At 40.2% G+C, this 18,282-nt stretch overlaps 2 protein-coding genes across 4 annotated transcripts in view; both read left to right on the plus strand.

The window, feature by feature from the left end:
• Positions 1-7,298, plus strand: part of atcaya (ATCAY kinesin light chain interacting caytaxin a) — a 13,986-nt gene extending 6,688 nt beyond the window's left edge. The window contains exons 4-13 of the mRNA XM_084067201.1: positions 1-248; positions 753-926; positions 1,515-1,617; positions 1,920-2,051; positions 2,749-2,835; positions 3,011-3,109; positions 3,411-3,446; positions 3,831-3,893; positions 4,431-4,496; positions 6,873-7,298. The exon at positions 1-248 is cut by the window's left edge and continues 1 nt beyond it. Coding sequence (XP_083923327.1) covers positions 1-248; positions 753-926; positions 1,515-1,617; positions 1,920-2,051; positions 2,749-2,835; positions 3,011-3,109; positions 3,411-3,446; positions 3,831-3,893; positions 4,431-4,464 — 976 coding nt within the window. The 3' untranslated portion in view covers positions 4,465-4,496; positions 6,873-7,298. The remainder of the gene's footprint in view (positions 249-752; positions 927-1,514; positions 1,618-1,919; positions 2,052-2,748; positions 2,836-3,010; positions 3,110-3,410; positions 3,447-3,830; positions 3,894-4,430; positions 4,497-6,872) is intronic.
• Positions 7,299-12,296: 4,998 nt separating this feature from the next.
• mibp (muscle-specific beta 1 integrin binding protein) lies at positions 12,297-17,980 on the plus strand. Of its 3 annotated transcripts, none has more exons than XM_084066664.1 (8): positions 12,297-12,486; positions 13,609-13,699; positions 14,284-14,332; positions 14,585-14,759; positions 15,634-15,705; positions 16,540-16,646; positions 17,256-17,341; positions 17,682-17,980. In XM_084066664.1, exons 1-7 carry the CDS (start codon positions 12,461-12,463, stop codon positions 17,339-17,341), a joined length of 606 nt encoding a protein of 201 aa, XP_083922790.1. In that variant the 5' UTR covers positions 12,297-12,460; the 3' UTR covers positions 17,682-17,980. The 3 variants fall into 3 exon arrangements, with proteins under 3 accessions (XP_083922790.1, XP_083922789.1, XP_083922791.1); XM_084066663.1 differs by having other exon boundaries at positions 17,679-17,978; XM_084066665.1 differs by having other exon boundaries at positions 17,256-17,352; positions 17,573-17,688.
• The last annotated feature ends 302 nt before the right edge of the window (positions 17,981-18,282 follow it).

Below are 18,282 nucleotides of genomic sequence, written 5' to 3' on the forward strand. Positions count from 1 at the left end.
TCCGCCCAACTCCCTGAATGTCAGTCCAAGTGGAGGAGGCGGAGGTGGCTCCTCCTCCCACCGCAAACGGCGTACGCTGGTCGCTCCGGATATGAACCTGTCATTGGACCACAGTGAGGGTTCTTTGCTGTCAGACGACTTCCTGGATACGCCTGACGACCTGGATATTAACGTAGATGACATTGATACCCCAGATGAGACGGATTCCCTGGAGTTCATCACCAACGGCAACGACCTGGAGTGGGAAGGTAAGTGATATAGGGAAAACACACCCACACGTACACACGTGTTGAATGTTTTGTGTCCTAACTCATTTTGTGTCCTACGTTTACGTTTGTGTACACTCAGTCCCGTGGCATCCAGACAACATACTGTATATGCATGCAAACACATACAATTGCACCTTATACTCCAACCTCGTAACTGTAAGCTGTGTCAGAGTGACCACATAATTAACACACGCACACACACACGCACGCACACACACACACACACACACACACACACGCACGCACGCACGCACGCACGCACGCACGCACGCACGCACGCACGCACGCACGCACGCACGCACGCACGCACGCACGCACGCACGCACGCACGCACGCACACACACACACACACACACACACACACACACACACTCATTGATGATATGCTTTAGCATGGAAAGCTCCAGTGTCATGAGGAAATGACAAAGTAGCAAAAAATATCCCAACGGCATAGAATCAAAACTGTGCGTGTCATTTGTTCAGATGACACACCAGTGGCCTCAGCCAAAGCCGGTCCAGCAGACAGGTCAGGAGACGTGGACGAGGATGGGGCAGGCGGAAACGGACGTCTCTGGAGGACGGTGATCATTGGAGAGCAGGAGCACCGCATCGACATGCAGGTCATCAGACCCTATCTCCGGGTTATCACACACGGAGGTCAGTGTCAAATTACAGTTCACTCAGCAGCTGGAACATGAAGGCCAGTTAGCTTATTTACCACAGAAGTCATGCCAGTTAAAAGACCTTGTCAGTGATACTGGCCACTTAAGAAATAATTGTCCATAATATCAATATGTTACATTTTATTATTTCATTTTATCATTTTGAACGATTCTTTGGTATTCTCAATTAATTGTATTAATAATAATGTATTATCACTATTACCATGAACTTTGTGAATGTTATGGATCTGCAAAGTTAAGAAAGAATATGATGGAACATGATTGTACAACAAAGTATAGTATACTAGGCTTCATACTCCTGTAGTTTATTAGGCATCTCACACCTAAAACTTGTATATGTTACTTGGTCAGAGGCATAAGCTTTCTACTCAGTCGACTAATTTGCTCTTTCCCTGTACTTTTCTCCTCCCTTGCCTACTGTACACACACACACACACACACACACACACACACACACACACACACACACACACACACACACACACACACACACACACACACACACACACACACACACACACACACACACACACACACACACACACACACACACTTCGTTCAGGTTACTACGGTGAGGGCCTAAATGCCATAATTGTCTTCTCCGCTTGTTACCTGCCTGATAGCAGCTGCCCTGACTATCACTACATCATGGAGAACCTTTTTCTGTGAGTATGAGTGACTGTTAACAAAACACAGGAACACTGGGCCAGCAATGTCGAGTTTACATGCTTATGCTTATTGATTCTCCTTCACAATAATTTTTATCATTCCTTTATTGATCATATTCACGCAATGGTCATTTTACTCTTATGTCATACACTAGCCCACCCCTGAGTATGATGTAAGAGCAAAATAGACGTTATGTGAATTATGGCCAATAGAACTGCACTCTTCTGAGGCAACCAAAATGAAATTACAATATTTCCTATAACAAAGCATACTGTATTTTACATCCCTGCTCCTCCAGGTTTGTGGTTAGCAGTCTAGAGATGCTGGTAGCGGAGGACTATCTGATCATCTACATGAATGGAGGCACTCCACGAGGCAAGATGCCTGGGATCAGCTGGCTCAAGAAGTGTTACCATATGATTGACAGGAGGTAGGGATTTGTTTGATTGATTACTATCAGAAGGCAGTTACAGCATCCATGGATGATGTAGTGCTTTAGACATTCTCATTTGGAGCCGTACGTAGTAACACTATAGTGGCCTAAGAGGCAATCCTACCACAGACATTGTCCCATGCTGCATCTCGTCTTTCTTTATGTTAGTGAAGAGAAAATGTGAAGGGGAGTGGACATTATGCTCCTAACGCTTAAATAATCCATTATTTAATCTATAAATGTTTTAAATTTAGTCGGATCTTCCTTGCCATTTAATACTGCTCACTGTGAGACACGTATTAACAGTCTCAATAGACACACTTGGACGGTGTGGCTAATGTGACATAGTGTGGCTAATGTGACCAATTCATACTGCCTGCGCTTTGTACAGACATGCATGACATTATACTGACAGATTAACTGAGCCTCAAACAAGTGTGATGGAACCTGTCGGCTGCTATCTGTCATTAGGAGCCCGGAAAAGACTTAGAAAGCATTTGCTCTCTGAAAGGAAAGCCTCTAATTGAATCTTGGTCAATGAGCTTAAATGCATTGTAATAGTTTTGAATGTGTTTCATTCAGTTACTATACCACAAAGCGCGATCGGTGCTTTTACCCTGCACCTCTAATAGTAGCTCAGCTATTGCTCTGGTAATTAAATGGACTTACTCCCGCTTGTGTGTTGTGCTTGCAGGTTGAGGAAGAATCTGAAGTCTTTGGTCATTGCTCATCCTACATGGTTTATACGCACTGTCCTAGCCATATCCAGACCCTTCATTAGGTAACACACACAAATACATGCACACACATGCATGCACATTTTAAATGCTGTATTTCCATTTAAGCAAATGGCAATTTAAACACGATTCAGATCTTAAAAACATTCAACATGTTTTATGGATCGTGGCCACAATGCAGCCCAACTTTAAACTTGTTCTTATCTTCATCTTCTGCAGTGTGAAGTTCATGAATAAGATCCAGTATGTCCACAGTCTGGATGAGCTGGCAGAAATTGTCCCCATGGAGCATGTGCAGGTCCCTGAGTGTGTGGCACAGTAAGTGCTTACCGCCACTAGATGGCACAAGAGGCTGAATGTTGTCAGTACTTTCTACTGCCTTACTGACTGACTGATGCTGGGTTGCATATGACTTAGGAACTGAGGAATTATGTCAATATAAATACATCAACCGTGCCATGAGTTTTGTTTTTTTTTGAACATTTTTAGGAATTTCTTTTGAAAGTACAAAAACTGATAAAATGTTATGATTATTATTCATCAGCTTTGATCAATTTAAATATCAGTTAGCATTCTCTGTTCTAAAATGACAGCATTTGACCATTCACCTCTTTTTCAGATTTGACGAGGAGAGGATTAAAGCCCGAAAAGAGAGGTGAAGTACATCTCAAATTTAATTTTGATTTGTTTCAATAACTGTTATAACTGTAACCCCTCATACAAGTTTCTCATACACAAACTGCACCCAAATTGAACCCTAGCAGATGCACACAAGTTAAAATAATCACCTTTGGACTGCACCAGCAATCGGGCATCTGTCCAAGTGCTTACAATAAGCACATTTGAATACTTCAAGCTATGTAGAACTGGTTCTAGTGTGTGTGTGTGTGTGTGTGTGTGTGTGTGTGTGTGTGTGTGTGTGTGTGTGTGTGTGTGTGTGTGTGTGTGTGTGTGTGTGTGTGTGTGTGTGTGTGTGTGTGTGTGTGTGTGTGTGTGTGTGTGTGTGTGTGTGCGTGTGTGCGCCTGTGCGCATGTACAGAATGGAGCAGGAACAGAGACAACAGCAGCAGTCAAATCCACAGGAGCCAGTAAAGGCAGAGAGGTAGTGCTTCTGCCTGCCATCCTGGATTACTGCTTTACCTCTAATGCAGTGGTTCCCAACCTTTTCTGGATCAGGACCCACTTGAAAATCTTGAAATTGTTCATGGCCCACCCATTTGACCACTCAACATGGCAGCTGAATGAATGGCTGCCGTGTTAAGTGGTCAGATGGGTGGGTTTGCGAGCATTTTCAGAGCATGTTTATTTTAATGATCAATCATCCGATTGTGTTCCGGCTTGGATCAATGGAACTAACATAATATACAATGAAAATGACATTAACATTTTTTTTACATTAATGTATTTATATATTATATATATTATCAATAAAATCTATTTTATGGCCCACTTGCAAAGTCCTCATAGCCCACCAGTGGGCCCTGGCCACCAGGTTGGGAATCACTGTTCAAACTCTTGTTAAAGCTTTAATCTTGTTTTCTTCCAGAAGTGTATAACAAATAAATGACTGTCATGAAACATACACAATAATATCAGTCATCACATGAAGAAATTTGACTTTATTTTATCTCATTTCCAGACCAAGATCAATGATTGCGGATAAAGGTTTGTGAGAAGGACCTGGGCTGCTCCATTCATTTCAAAGGTAAACCAGCATTGCTGTACTGTCTCATATTGGCCACAAGGTGGCTCTGGTCACCAGAAAGGAGGCATTACAACTACTCAGCCAGTATGGGACTGACTGCAGGGCCCTCTAGTTTGAGCATTGAAACGCTTCCCTAGAACCAGTGAACAGCAGTGGTGGAAGTGGTGGACCTACATGGAATCGTTGGTCAAATAAGAGTAGAATCACCACCAATGGTATATTACCAGTAGAGGCAAAACAATCACAAGTTATATACTGTAATACTGATAGCTATTTCTATAATGGTGTACAGTATCATAGTACTGTAATACTATGGGCCTTGACTGTAGTTAATCATGCCCACTGCTGGTAACGTGTATGTGTGTGTGTGTGTGTGTGTGTGTGTGTGTGTGTGTGTGTGTGTGTGTGTGTGTGTGTGTGTGTGTGTGTGTGTGTGTGTGTGTGTGTGTGTGCGTGCGTGCGTGCGTGCGCGCGCGCGCGTGCGTGAGTGTGTGTGTGCGTCTGTGTGTGCGTGTGTGTGTGTGCGAGAATGCGTGCATGTGCGTACGCACTGCATCATCAGTGCAGAAGTCATTGGGTCAAGCATACAAATTGGCTGTTCCAATTTGTCACATCAGACCTAGACCCATGTACGACCTCTTTTCCATGAACTTTCTGAGGCCAAACGTTTCCTTCCTGTCCGAGTTATGCAAATCGTTATTACGCTGACGTCAGTGTACAACAGCATAATAATGACTTTAGGGTGATGGCTACACAAGTTAACAGTAATGGCATGGAGAATGAGATTTAAACAGCTATATCTGAATGGCTGCAGATATTTCTTTTCTTCTTAAAGGTACAATTCGGGACTTATTTTAATGAATAAAACGTTATTTCAACATATCTGTATGGTAGAGCACGTTAAGACATTATAACTTGCACTATGCAGTGGTTGGAGGTGGTCTTCCTACTCTTCCACTGAGGAATTGTGGGTACGATACAGACTAGTTTACGATGTCAATAAAGTTATTTGAAGCAGACACAAGATGATCTGCCATCTTTATTGTAGTGCAGACATTGTTGCAATTAACTCTCTCCGTTGGGAGAGTGAGACAACTTATGAATTGTAGCTTCTGGTATTATGACAATAGTGGCCCCAGGAAAGAGACCTGGGTGTACGTGAGACGATATCCATTAGATGGAGAGAGAGCAAGGGGAAAATTCACATATCAGTTTCAATCCACATACTGTGACATACACACTATAACTCGACCATAATGTCAGGCGATCAGCTGAAAACTGTCCATATACCTTGCTTTTTTCAGTTGAAAATGTTACATTTTTATCAAGATATATGGTCAGACATATAACAAACCATTAAAGTCTACAAACCATTTAGGTCTACCATACCAGCCCTGACGAAAAAGGATATTCATGTTGTATTTTAAAACAAAATGTGGACGCCAGAGAGTTAAACTAAGTAGGGATGTCCAATCAAATCACCCAAAATGTAATTTTCAAATCTAACATGCTCTACTTTATTATATCCATCTTTGTTCACGCTTTGTCTGCACTTTAAACCGCAACATGTGATTTGAGTTTGGTCAAAGGACAGGACAATGAATGAGGTCCAAATCAACATTTTAGTCACTGCAGATGCAGCACATTTCTGCATCACTGTCACAAGTTGTAGATAATGTCTGTGTATGTGACAGAGGGAGTTGAGTGGGTTCAAATAAAAAAAATATTGGGAATTGATCAGACTTAATATACTGTAACTGTAGCCAACTGTAGCCCTGACCAGATCCCTAGTTTCGCATTGTGATGGAGGTGCTTTGCTAAATGCGGTACCACGTTTGTATTTTACACAAAGCCATTTGTCTGGTGAGAACCTGGACTATTACCTGAATACCCTTTACTCAAGCATGTGATAACATGCAATTGAATGTCTAAAGGTGACTTCTATGAATGGTTGTGGATTTGCAAATGTATTGTTGTCTCTCCTCAACTGTCCGGCAGTAGTAAATATTCAGACATGTACTTGGAGCCGCCTTTTGTGTTGATTAGAGTGCTTCCCACCACAGGGCCTAAAGCCATTAATTGAATACCTTACATCATTAAGCCTTCCCACCGCATCGGTAAGGCTGTGCTGAGCACGGTTATGCAACCATGCTGACTGGGCATGTGCCAACTGGGCCGACTGGGCAAGTTCTGTGCAGTGTTTAGTGTGGAACACTTTAAACTGTATGGTTTAAACAAGTGTTCTGCGCAAAATAGCGCCAAACTTTGCACTTGTCATCATTAAGCCTACACGGAAATGAAAACTGAACAATCTAATATACAGTACACTTCCAGAACACAATCATCCACTAACACAATTTCCTTATTGTTTTGCAGGGTATGACAGAACTATGAAGACACTTTCCTACTTCCTATTGAATTCAGCTGAAGATACGTGTTGTCATTTCCCCATCAAGCTGTTGAATGTTCTGTCTCAGATTCCCGCTAACAAAAGCTCCCTCTTTCCCAGAGGGTTTTATGTTGCAAGTTGAGGACTTACTAAAGAGGGCAGTGTTCCCACTGGTGGTGCACTATTCTTGTAAGAAACCGTCAAGTCATGAGAGACTGTTGCTGATTTATCAATTCATTATGCTACTCTGCTAATCCTATATAAGGACATTCTTTGCAATGTTACATCATGAAATCACAAGCTGGCTCTGTGAAGCCAGCTTATCACCCTATGCATCACTAAAAAGCACCATGAACATAAAAAAATGAGTTTTGTATTTACACTGGTATATAGGCTATCTATATCTTTATTGTAACCAGAGATGTAAGACAACCACCTGGAATGGATGGAGTAGTAAATCTACCACTGAGGGGTCGGAAGTTGACCTAGGTCAGTGAAAGATCACCAAACTAAAATGGCTCTTCCGCAGTCTATTTAATCTTCTTTTCCGCAGAACTTCAAAATGTAGATACTACTTTGCAAAAAACATCTAAAGCCTTCATTTTTACATTTGCCTCATAAATTGTCTGTATTGAATTTGCTATTTAATGTCCCTTGTTATGATGTATGAAGATGGTGATGTGCTAAAATCACTAACATCTACTAATCTGGGGATCATTATATAATTTCAGATTATGTCGTTTCTGTGACATTTTGCCTAGTCCTATGTCTGTCTGTCTGTCAGGCTTATGCCATGTAACTTGATGTGCCTCACTCTTCTCATATTTGGGATTGATTAAATTAGGCTTGGGCGGTGTCTATTTTTTAAAATCCCTTCCTGGTGTTTCACCGGGGTGTATGGTTTTGATGGTAATAGTGTTTTTATTTTTAAAGAAAGAAAAGGAAAAGCTAAGCTGCTTTTGTCATAATATACAATACAGTTGGCCATTGTGGCCTGGCCTGTCAGAGCTGACACTCACCAGACACTCATATTCTGATGTAATGACCTTGTTATGTACGAGAGACAAGAGAGTTTCTGATATTTATTTCAGGAGGATACATTTCATGCAGCTTACAGCCAGGTACTACTGTCAGGGACGTGCACAGATAGACTCTAGGTGGTGCTAGAGCACCTGCCCTTTGCCCTCTTGACCAGAAGTGCCCTTTTGAAAAAAAGGGGGAAAAAAGTTGTTGTTGTCTTCAACAGGGGGTCCGGGACCCCTAGGGGGTCCTCAGAGTTACTACAGGGGGTCCGCCAAATCTTTATGTGACATGATTTTTCTTTTTACCATAACCACTCGAAACCTAGCATCCCTTTTCAGAGGAGAACTTTAGCCAAAAATAGCAGATCTACAAGCTCCCTTGTAGATCGGCAATTTTTGGCAAAGAGGTATAGATGTAGAGGGAAAAAAGAGCAGACCAAGTAAACAAAAAAAAAGTATCATTTACTTGAGCACCTGCCCCTCAAAATGTCTGTGCACGCCACTGCATACTGTAGATAGTTTCCAAGGTGTTGCACATTTTGAAGGGGAGTTAAATCCCCTCAATTCTTCGTGCCATAGTTTGACTTTGCAATACAGTCAGAGAATCATGTTAATATGTTCACTTCTCAGCACATTATATTCCTTAATGATCATAACTAACTATCGTGGTCTGGGTCGCCCCTAGCCATTGATTATTGTTCTCATGTCTTCTTCTATCTACTGTACATGGCATCATAGCAAGGGGGGTAGTGAGTCTTTTGTTGCTGATTTTTACATTCTAATGTAATTTAATTGACTTTGTGTTGTAATCATTGGTTTGCACTATTGCCCCACTACTGGTAAAAATGGTTTAAACTTGAAGTCATGTCTATTTCTGTTTTGGGGGTGATGATACGAACATCCTAGGTTTTCTTATTTTATTTAAGTTGTAGATGATTGTAGCAAGTAAAGAATGGGTGAGAATAGACATGGTAATGCATACCATCAGGAGTGTCTGAACATCAGCATTCATGGCTCGTGAAGTAATTGGAATGGAATCGAACTTATTCAGCTCTTCAATTCCATTCACCTCCAGTGGCTTCAGTTTCTGTCCACACTGTTGAATTAACCATGAGCTTTTTGTCATGCGTACTGGAACAGTGCTGGGAGTGAAACAACACATTGATTCAGCTTACATGGTGAAATCCTCAGTCAGTGTTCAATTTAACTAGTAAAAAGTGGTCTGGTTTTCAGCCTCAGAGTAAAATTGAGGATTTTACTGTGCAAGGTGTTGTAAAAAAGACTATGTTCATTCCTTTCAAGTGGAGTTATCAGCTGTACCTGTGCCTGAACCAAATTATTCCCAGAAAACATAGTGATAGAATGTCAAGTAATAAATGTCAAGTAATTGTCAGCAAGGGACATCATTGTCAAAAACTGTCTTTAAGCAATTGTTGTCTTTATTTTTCATTTAAACTGTAAAAGCACAATATCTATTTTTTATTTCACCATAGGAATGCAAAGACAACGCTTGCAAATTGTCAGCAAAAAATAAAATAAAAAGTAGCTTATTTTTCAGAAATGTTTTGCTCTGATTAAAATTGAAAAGATTAACTATTATACTTATGATGTTCTTTTTGATTGTGATGGTAGTTTTGGCCTTGTAAATATAACTAAATAAATTGATCCATCCAACAATCACAGATGTTTGTTTTTATACTTTCTTTCCTTTCAAGGAATGGACCACATGGTTCGGCAAGGCTTACTTACAGTACTTACTACTTCCTGAATTCCTGTAGTAAGTCCATCATCATCACATTGCATACATTTGAGGTTCATGGTGTCTATTGTCACACACAAAATAAAATACAGTTTGTAGTAGCATTATAAGCAGTGGAAATATTGTACATCAAGCTTCTCAACAATGTGGATAACAATAAAATAAAAAATACTAATATAAGATGAAATACGTTAAATTGGTACAATAGTAATATATTGATGTCTATTATGTTTGAAGTTTGATATGTCTTATAAAGGCCAACTGATTACATAATAATTAAATAATAGCCTACACAGTTTACATAGTAAATGACATCCGCTGTACGTGCATTTGTGACATGTACTGTCTGTACTGTATTACTTCCCGATGGGATCTGGAGTTTCCCATGACATCTTTTCACCATGCCAGGGATCAAAAGAGGCTATTAATACTGCCATTATGACACCCCAGTTACCGTAATAGCACCTTCGTCACATGAGGCCCCAATACACCAAGAAGCGCCCCCCCCACACACACACACACACACACACACACACACACACACACACACACACACACACACACACACACACACACACACACACACACACACACACACACACACACACACACACACACACACACACACAGTTCTGACAGAGAACCCCCCCTGACTGCCCCCCCAACACACACATGCTCTGACAGAGAACCCCTGACCGCTACGTCAGCTGTGACACAGTTAGGTATGTGTCTATTTTGTCACATCCACATATTCAGCATAGCACCCCCAGGGGTCCTTCAGGGGGTTCCAGGTGGTCCCCAGCAAAATGAGGAACAGTTTGATTTCACTATTATTTCACCAGCCAACAGTTACAGCCCAGTGAGAGAATGTATAAAAGGAAGGAAGAGCCGACCGGATCGAAAGGTCAACATTTTTGTTGATAATAAACCCATTATACCTTTGGAGCATATTCCAGTGTGCAGTCTATATTTTTCTACTATGAATGAAGTGTGGCCATGGCATTTATTTTATCAAAATGATTGATTGATTTATTTATTAACACGTTTTTTAACAGTACAGGTAGTACAGTCAAAAGTTATGCTGAAAATGTAACACAAAAAGGCCCAGGGGGCTTGTTTCCATTGTGGTCCTTTGTACTCAATTCATCAGTAATACATATAATAGCCTAGATACAATACAATGCAAATACAATACAATTCATATTGGAAAAAAATCAGTATGACATTGACAATTATATATGAACATACACAGTTCACTTTATGTCTACTCGTGGCTTACTGAACAAGCATGTTACATAGGCTAGGTCACTCCAGTTACACTGAAAGGATCAGCTGAATTCCCTTTCATGGTGTGCTCATTATATTTTTCTTGGAACCACCTATGAAGAATTTTCCAGCTAGAGCAATTATTGGCAAGGGTCTTTAAATTAAGATTATGTGAACCAGTAGGCCTACTTGACCTGACCTCACATTGACCTGTCATTCTTTATAGTAGGCTATACTGAAACACATGAAAGTCAATGTATCTAATTAAGTCTACACACAATACAATTTGGGGTGATTATGATACTGTAAAAACATACATCTCTGATCTCTCCCTGTCTGAATGTCACTTTCAAGGGACAATTCAAAATACTTTTCACATTCATGTTGATCACTTGCCATTGTAGTAGTTCGGCTATATCTTATTTTATAGTATTGTAATTCAGCTGAAGCAATACTCCAAGTAGTTTTCCATCCCATGATCCCTGGTATTAGTTGGATTTAGAAAGAGACATGCGACAGGTGACAAGGGGGGAGACTGTCTGGTTGCAGTGTTGCCAGGTTTGAGAGAGAAACAAGCAACCAGGTCTAGGAAAACAAGCCCAAAAGAAGCAAGCCCTTCGCCCTGGCTATTTGAAAATAGCATATCTACAAAGCTCACAACGCGTCGCGATGCGACACATTGTGAGCTTGTAGATATGCTATTTTCAAAAAAGTCTTGAAAACGATTTGGCATTTAACAACACAAATCTTGTATGGGGGTCCCTGGCATAAAATGTTTTCAGATGGGGGTCCGCAGACAAATACATATTAATATGTATTAATTAAAATACAAATTGATTCATTTGGGGGTTCTTGACTTGAAAATGTTTGAGAACCACTGGTTTATACAAGATTAGGAAACAAGCCTACAAGACTACATTTTAGAAACAAGCCCAAATAATCAACTACACTTTAGAAACAAGCCCAAATATTCAAATATACTTTAGAAACAAGGCCAAAAAGAAAAACAAGCCCACGGTCGCTTATAATAAGCGGACAACATGGCAACACTGTTTGGCTGGGGTGACTAAATTATGCAAGTATATGGGAATCTATGGCAGTGATTGGCGTTACGTGTGAGCTGTCTGCAACCTGATTGGCCACAGTGGAAAAGGACAGAACTCGAAGAAGAACAGATCTACAAGCTATCGACGCGTCGCAACGCTGCACGTGGTTAGCTTGTAGATCTGTTCCTTTTGGCACGCGACACCGTCGTACTACAGAGTATACCACCATGGGGGGCGTGGTATAAGGACGTGACGCGAATCAACTCGAATCAGATATAAATTTCAGGCGGCTTGCTGTTTGTTTATTGTGAATGGAGCTTCAGATAAGAAGCATCTGCTTCTGAGAGACTATATATAACAATATACACACAGCAATATTTGCGTTTTTTTGCATCGCGTTTCATCTGGATTCCTTTTTCATCGTGACTTTCATTGACGTTTTTGCTGTTTTCTTCAGGTTGAAGAAGAAGAAGTGACTGAAAATGAAATACATTATAGGAATTGGCGGGTAAGTTATACAAAAGACCATAAATAGCAGTCGCAACCATAGTTTAGATTTCAAATAGGGGGCCTCGGTTTGTCTACAAAGTAACATCATTAGACTAATGTGTGTCAGAAATTGATAAATGTCTCTGGTGATCGTAGTCTGGTGAACTCAACAAACATGTGGTGGCAATATTATTTATCTGTGTCTCAAACCCGATTACTTAAAAAAAAAAAAAAAGTCATAGTAAACTTTAAGCCAACAACATGTAGGTTTGATCAGCCAGCCTGTGGTCTGTGCTGAACTAGAGACCGGGTTCAGATCCTGTGTGTAATGTATGCAGCATTATTATCATATGTAATATCCTGGCTGGATGAGGCGGGACATTTGAAATTCCAGCGCGGAAGTCTTATCAGAAGTGGAGGGAGACTTGGTTTTGGGGTGATGGTTGTAGTCAATCTTGAACGGAGTAACGTAAAGTTAATTATCAATTCATTTAATTAACTGCATTCTTTAGTGGAGTTCAGAGAAGCACATTATACTCTTTAAAATGACATCCTGTGCTCTCTCTCACACACACACACACACACACACACACACACACACACACACACACACACACACACACACACACACAGTGGTGGGAAAAGTACTCAACTTACTATAAGTAAAAGTATCAATGCTGCAATGTAGAAATACTCTGTTTCAAGTAAAAGTCAGCAATTTAAAATGTTATTGAGTAAAAGTATTGGTGTCAAAATGTACTTAAAGTACCAAAAGTAGAGAGTACTCATTATGCAAAATGTCCCATTTAACTAGTTTTCAAATGAATACAAATCTTTTGAAAATAGCAGATCTACAAGCATCGCAGGGCATTGTGAGCTTGTAGATCTGCTATTTTCAAAATGGTTAATGCATGTTTTGTAATAATAATCAAAATTTACAAAGTAACTAGTAACTAAAGTGTTCTAATAATTGTAGTGGAGTAAAAGTACAATATAAGTAAAGTAAAACAAATCCTCAAATTTGTAGTAAAGTACAGTACTTGAGTAGATTTACTTAGTTACTTTCCACCACTGCACACACACACACACACACACACAACAACTGAAAAGATAATCTGTGCTTTGTTACTTTTGTCTTCAGAGTGACCAATGGTGGTAAAACCACATTGACAAATAAGCTGATCAAGACATTGCCCAACTGTTGTGTTGTGCACCAAGATGACTTTTTCAAGGTAAGTGTTGGTGACTGTCTGAGCTGGCCTTGTTGTGGTCTTTTGTTGAGTTTGCCTCCATTTGATTGAATTGTTATTTGCATGTGAGCAAGGTAATGACTGTCCAGGCACTCCCAACCCCCACTACCCCCCTTGCCTCTCTCACACTGACCTTGATATTTATGTATGTATGCATGCATGCTGTTTCTTTACCTAGCTGTCCCCTCTTGGCACAGCAGTCATGTGTTTTCACATGAGCCCCTCTCTTGACCTTTCCGCATACAGCTGAGCTTTAGTAGTGAATAGTTTTTGCTTAGACATTTCTTGGCTAGCTAATTTGACATACTTTTTCTAACACCGCAACACCTAATCAATTAGATATGCCATAAAGTCCTGGAATTTACAGTAAAATATATATTTTTTACGTGTCTGTTGTGTTAACCTTGACACATCAAATCCTGCAAAAACAAAATTACTTTCTCACTTTGTTTGGCCTTTTAACTGACTGCACTCTCCTTTTGTAACCGTCAGCATTCACTCTTTCACGCATGGTCTTCAAGTGTTTTGGCTGTGAGGTTGCAGCAATGTTTTGATTGTTATTTCAGAAACCCGATCAGATAGATGTCGGGGAGGACGGCTTTAGACAGTGGGATGGTAAGACTGGATTTCACCATAGGAGACTCCCGTTAACTCATTGTTTTTACATTAATATAACTGTCCCATTTTAGTTTAATTATTACAGTGTAATATAAACTTGCATTCATTATTTAATTTAAAGACAATCATTAATATTACCCTCACACATAACTACCCCAAATACAGTTGCCATAGTTGGATTGTGTCTTGTGCCTTCTAAGTTATTTTTTTCTCTTGCCCACCCATTCCCCTTCCCCTCCCCCTATACAGTGATCACCGCCATGGACATGGAGGCAATGACCAACACGATAAATGGCTGGATTGAGAACCCAGTGAAGTTTGCCCGCTCCCATGGTGTCAGCCTGTCTCCTGTCTCCAGCGTGGCCAACCCTGATGACGACATCCACATCTTGATTGTTGAGGGCTTTCTGCTCTACAACTACCCGTAAGTTCATTTCATTCTCCAGCCGAAACTTGATTATGTGTACTAACAAGGCCAACTGCTGAGTTTTGCTGCACACAGTAAAATTTGAGTGTTAATTTGACTCGGAAGAGTGTGTACCCTTACGGTTCCATTTGTTCAGTCTTTGGACTTAATATTAAGGATGGGAATTCCAGTTTGCTGGTGCAGTAAAGGCTTGTTTTTATGGTGTTTTTATTGTTTTACAAGAGTAGTGGAAAGAGATTGGGGAGCTAGACTAAAGAGGGATGATATTCAACACTGGTCTTCAGCGGGGAATCCTACTAGCAATGTTACGGTTATGTGAAGCCTGTCTACCTGGCCGAGAAGCAACATAGTGCCCCAGGAAAGTCCTCATGTCCTTAAATGACAGATTGTGTTCAGAGGTACACATTAGGGACTGTACTCGGAGAAAACAGATCATCATCTACCTATTACAAAATGTCTTATCTCTGTTGAAATGATTCTGCATCCTTGCTTATGTGCGTTTCCTCCCCCATGGTGCAGTTTGGTGAATGCAAGCAGGTTGCCTTGAGATTAGAACTAATTCAGAGAAACTCATGACAAGTTAACAAACCTATTGGGGTCACGTGGCGTCTTATTACGTTCCCTACCACTAACTACAACATGCACATGAACATTTGGCCCCAGAATGCAGTGCTGGTCAGGTCCTGCAGTGACAGATAAGAATTTCGGCCAGAGCTAAAAGTAGTACTTAGTGCTGTGGCCTATCTGCATAGTGAGCGTCAATGCATCACAAGCCACAGAGGTGCACTTGAGGACAACTTCACACATTGAGGCAGAATTGTTGTTGAAGTGATAACATTTTTTGATGACCATATGTGTCCCTTCTCTGCAGCCCCCTGATGGATGTGTACAACAAGTGCTACTATATCTCCATTCCCTACGAGGAGTGCAAGAGAAGGAGAAGGTAAGGATATTGAACTGCATTCAAGTCTGTTGATGGAATTAATTCAGAAGCATCATACCTGAATTTTGCATTTGTCAAAACATCTCGTAAAAAAAAAAGGAAATAGTGCTGTTTGCAGCCTCTAAGATAACATATATGAGGTTAATGTTTTATATATCCTCTTAAATGGAGTATTCTGTATAGAAACAGTGTGGCCTAAAAGTCAAATTGCACTTGGATCAGCCTAAGAGAGAGCCCTAAGCATAAATGTTTCACTTAAATAAAAGTATAAAAACCTGATATTGTGGTTCTAAATTGTATATTTTAATGTACTTAAGCAATATCACAGTAGATGTCATGCTGTTGCAGCCACAGACAATTATAGCCATGCTGCCATATTCAGTACAACACCTTGAGTGTGATATTTCTTTTATACAAGAGTTCTATTACAATTAATGAATTGAAAGCATCTAATTTAATGTCTCTTATCGTGCGCAGCTAGATAGCTGCTAGATTCCATTATGGAATGACCTTTAACTGGCATGTACTGGTAGAACATCATTTTTTGCCACCAATGTAATTAGGTCTGTCACTTCCATATAATACCCAACAGTGGGGGTCGGTTCTCTAATATCTTGGGGGGGGGGGGGAGATGGATCTCAGAATGAATGTCACAGCTCCGTCATTTAAGAAAAATGTCGGAACCAATTGTATCAAATTACTTGAGCAGAATAAACTGTTGTATGATATAGAACCTAGAACCTTTATGATGTCATACATATTGTGATGCTCCATTTCTATAACTGTCTGCTATACTAAAGCTTTTCAGTCTAACCAAGTCTTCATCCTTTTCAGTACGAGACAATACACCGTGCCAGACCCTCCCGGCCTGTTTGATGGCCATGTGTGGCCCATGTACTTGAAACACCGGAAGCAGATGGAGGATAGCTGTTTAAGTATCGGTATGTGCATTGATCTGTTCTCTAGTAGGGGTCTTCCATCGGGGTTCACATAATGTAATGTAGCAGAACATAGCATATTCACACAGCATATTCTGTATGTTGTGTATATGTTCTCAGTGGTGGGGTCTGGGAGGGTTCCAGGGCATCCGCAAAAATGTTGCATCAAAATCTGTGTAACCATTCCATCTGTGTAAAAATTGTCTCTCACACACACACACACACACACACACACACACACACACACACACACACACACACACACACACACACACACACACACACACACACACACACACACACACACACACACACACACACACACACACACACACACACACACACACACACACACACACATTGGATACATTGTGAGACTGTAGATCATTTTTTCAAAAGAACATTTGCATAATTTGGGATATTTTTCAAATACTTTAACAACACAAATCTTGTATGGGGGTCCCTGGCACAAAATATTTTCAGATGGGGGTCTGCAGCCTTTAAATTAATTTGGGGGTCCTTGAACATGAAAACCACCTAGAGAACCACTGGTATAAGTGACTGTACATGCTTTCCACCTCCTAACCAGTAACCTTTCTGTGTGTGTTGCAGAATACTTGGACGGTTTGAGATCAAAAGAGGAGATCTACAATCGGGTGTATGAGGACATTCAGAATACACTGCTTAATCGCTTATAGGTGAAGCAACTGATTGATTGATGTACTTTTTTAGTAAGACATGAGAACAACAGTACATGGAAGTACACATTCACAATACAAGGTCTACTAAACTGGAAGATCATTAAGCATTGAGTTAGTTTAAGATGAGATCCCCATGCACACAAATCATGATGACATATAAGAGACAGACAGAAATACACACTACTATACAGAACGTCACACAATCAGCTTTCAGGTTACTGGTATGAAGATACAATGTGCTTACTTTCCATGTGTCAGTACTTGCAATTGCAGCCTAGCCTATTGCTCAGATGCAAAAGCATTGTCTAATAACACATTTTTCCATTTCTTGCAGCAGGAGCAGCGGTCTTCAATCCTGTATAGATTTGTACATAGCAACAAGGACATCTTTTTTTATCCATTTTATTTTCTAACACTTTTTTGTAAATAGGTTAAAGGTATGTTAACTTATGTGTTTTTGTCATCTTCAGTTGGCTTGTGACCTGTTTTTTTGAGAGGAATTCTTAATCAGATTGATGAATAATGTCACTTTGTGGACTAGTGCTCGGACCATAATTGTTACTCTCATACATCTGCAAATAAACACATTTGCTGCTGTTGGGCACACTTCATCAAGAATCCTTTGCGTTTTTGTGTTTTGTTATAAAGTTTGTAGTTGACATGCAGAGTACAATTATTACATTTGACTATTGCATGGTTCCCAAACATCTTGGGAAACAAAATGATAAATATCTGGTTGGCACCGTTTTCTACAACCCACTTTACTGTCCAAAACATAGAAAGGATGCAACTACTGATTATTTTCCTAATAGATTTATTTTAAATTAATTGATTTATCTACATTTGATTTAGAGTTGGACCATAACATGTAATACAGTACAAAATGATAATAAATCATTGTTCATAAGTATCTGAACCGGCATGGACTTCTTGGATTG

This window comes from Gymnoscopelus microlampas (genome assembly GCF_963454915.1).
Source record: "Gymnoscopelus microlampas genome assembly, chromosome: 9".
NCBI lineage: Eukaryota > Metazoa > Chordata > Actinopteri > Myctophiformes > Myctophidae > Gymnoscopelus > Gymnoscopelus microlampas.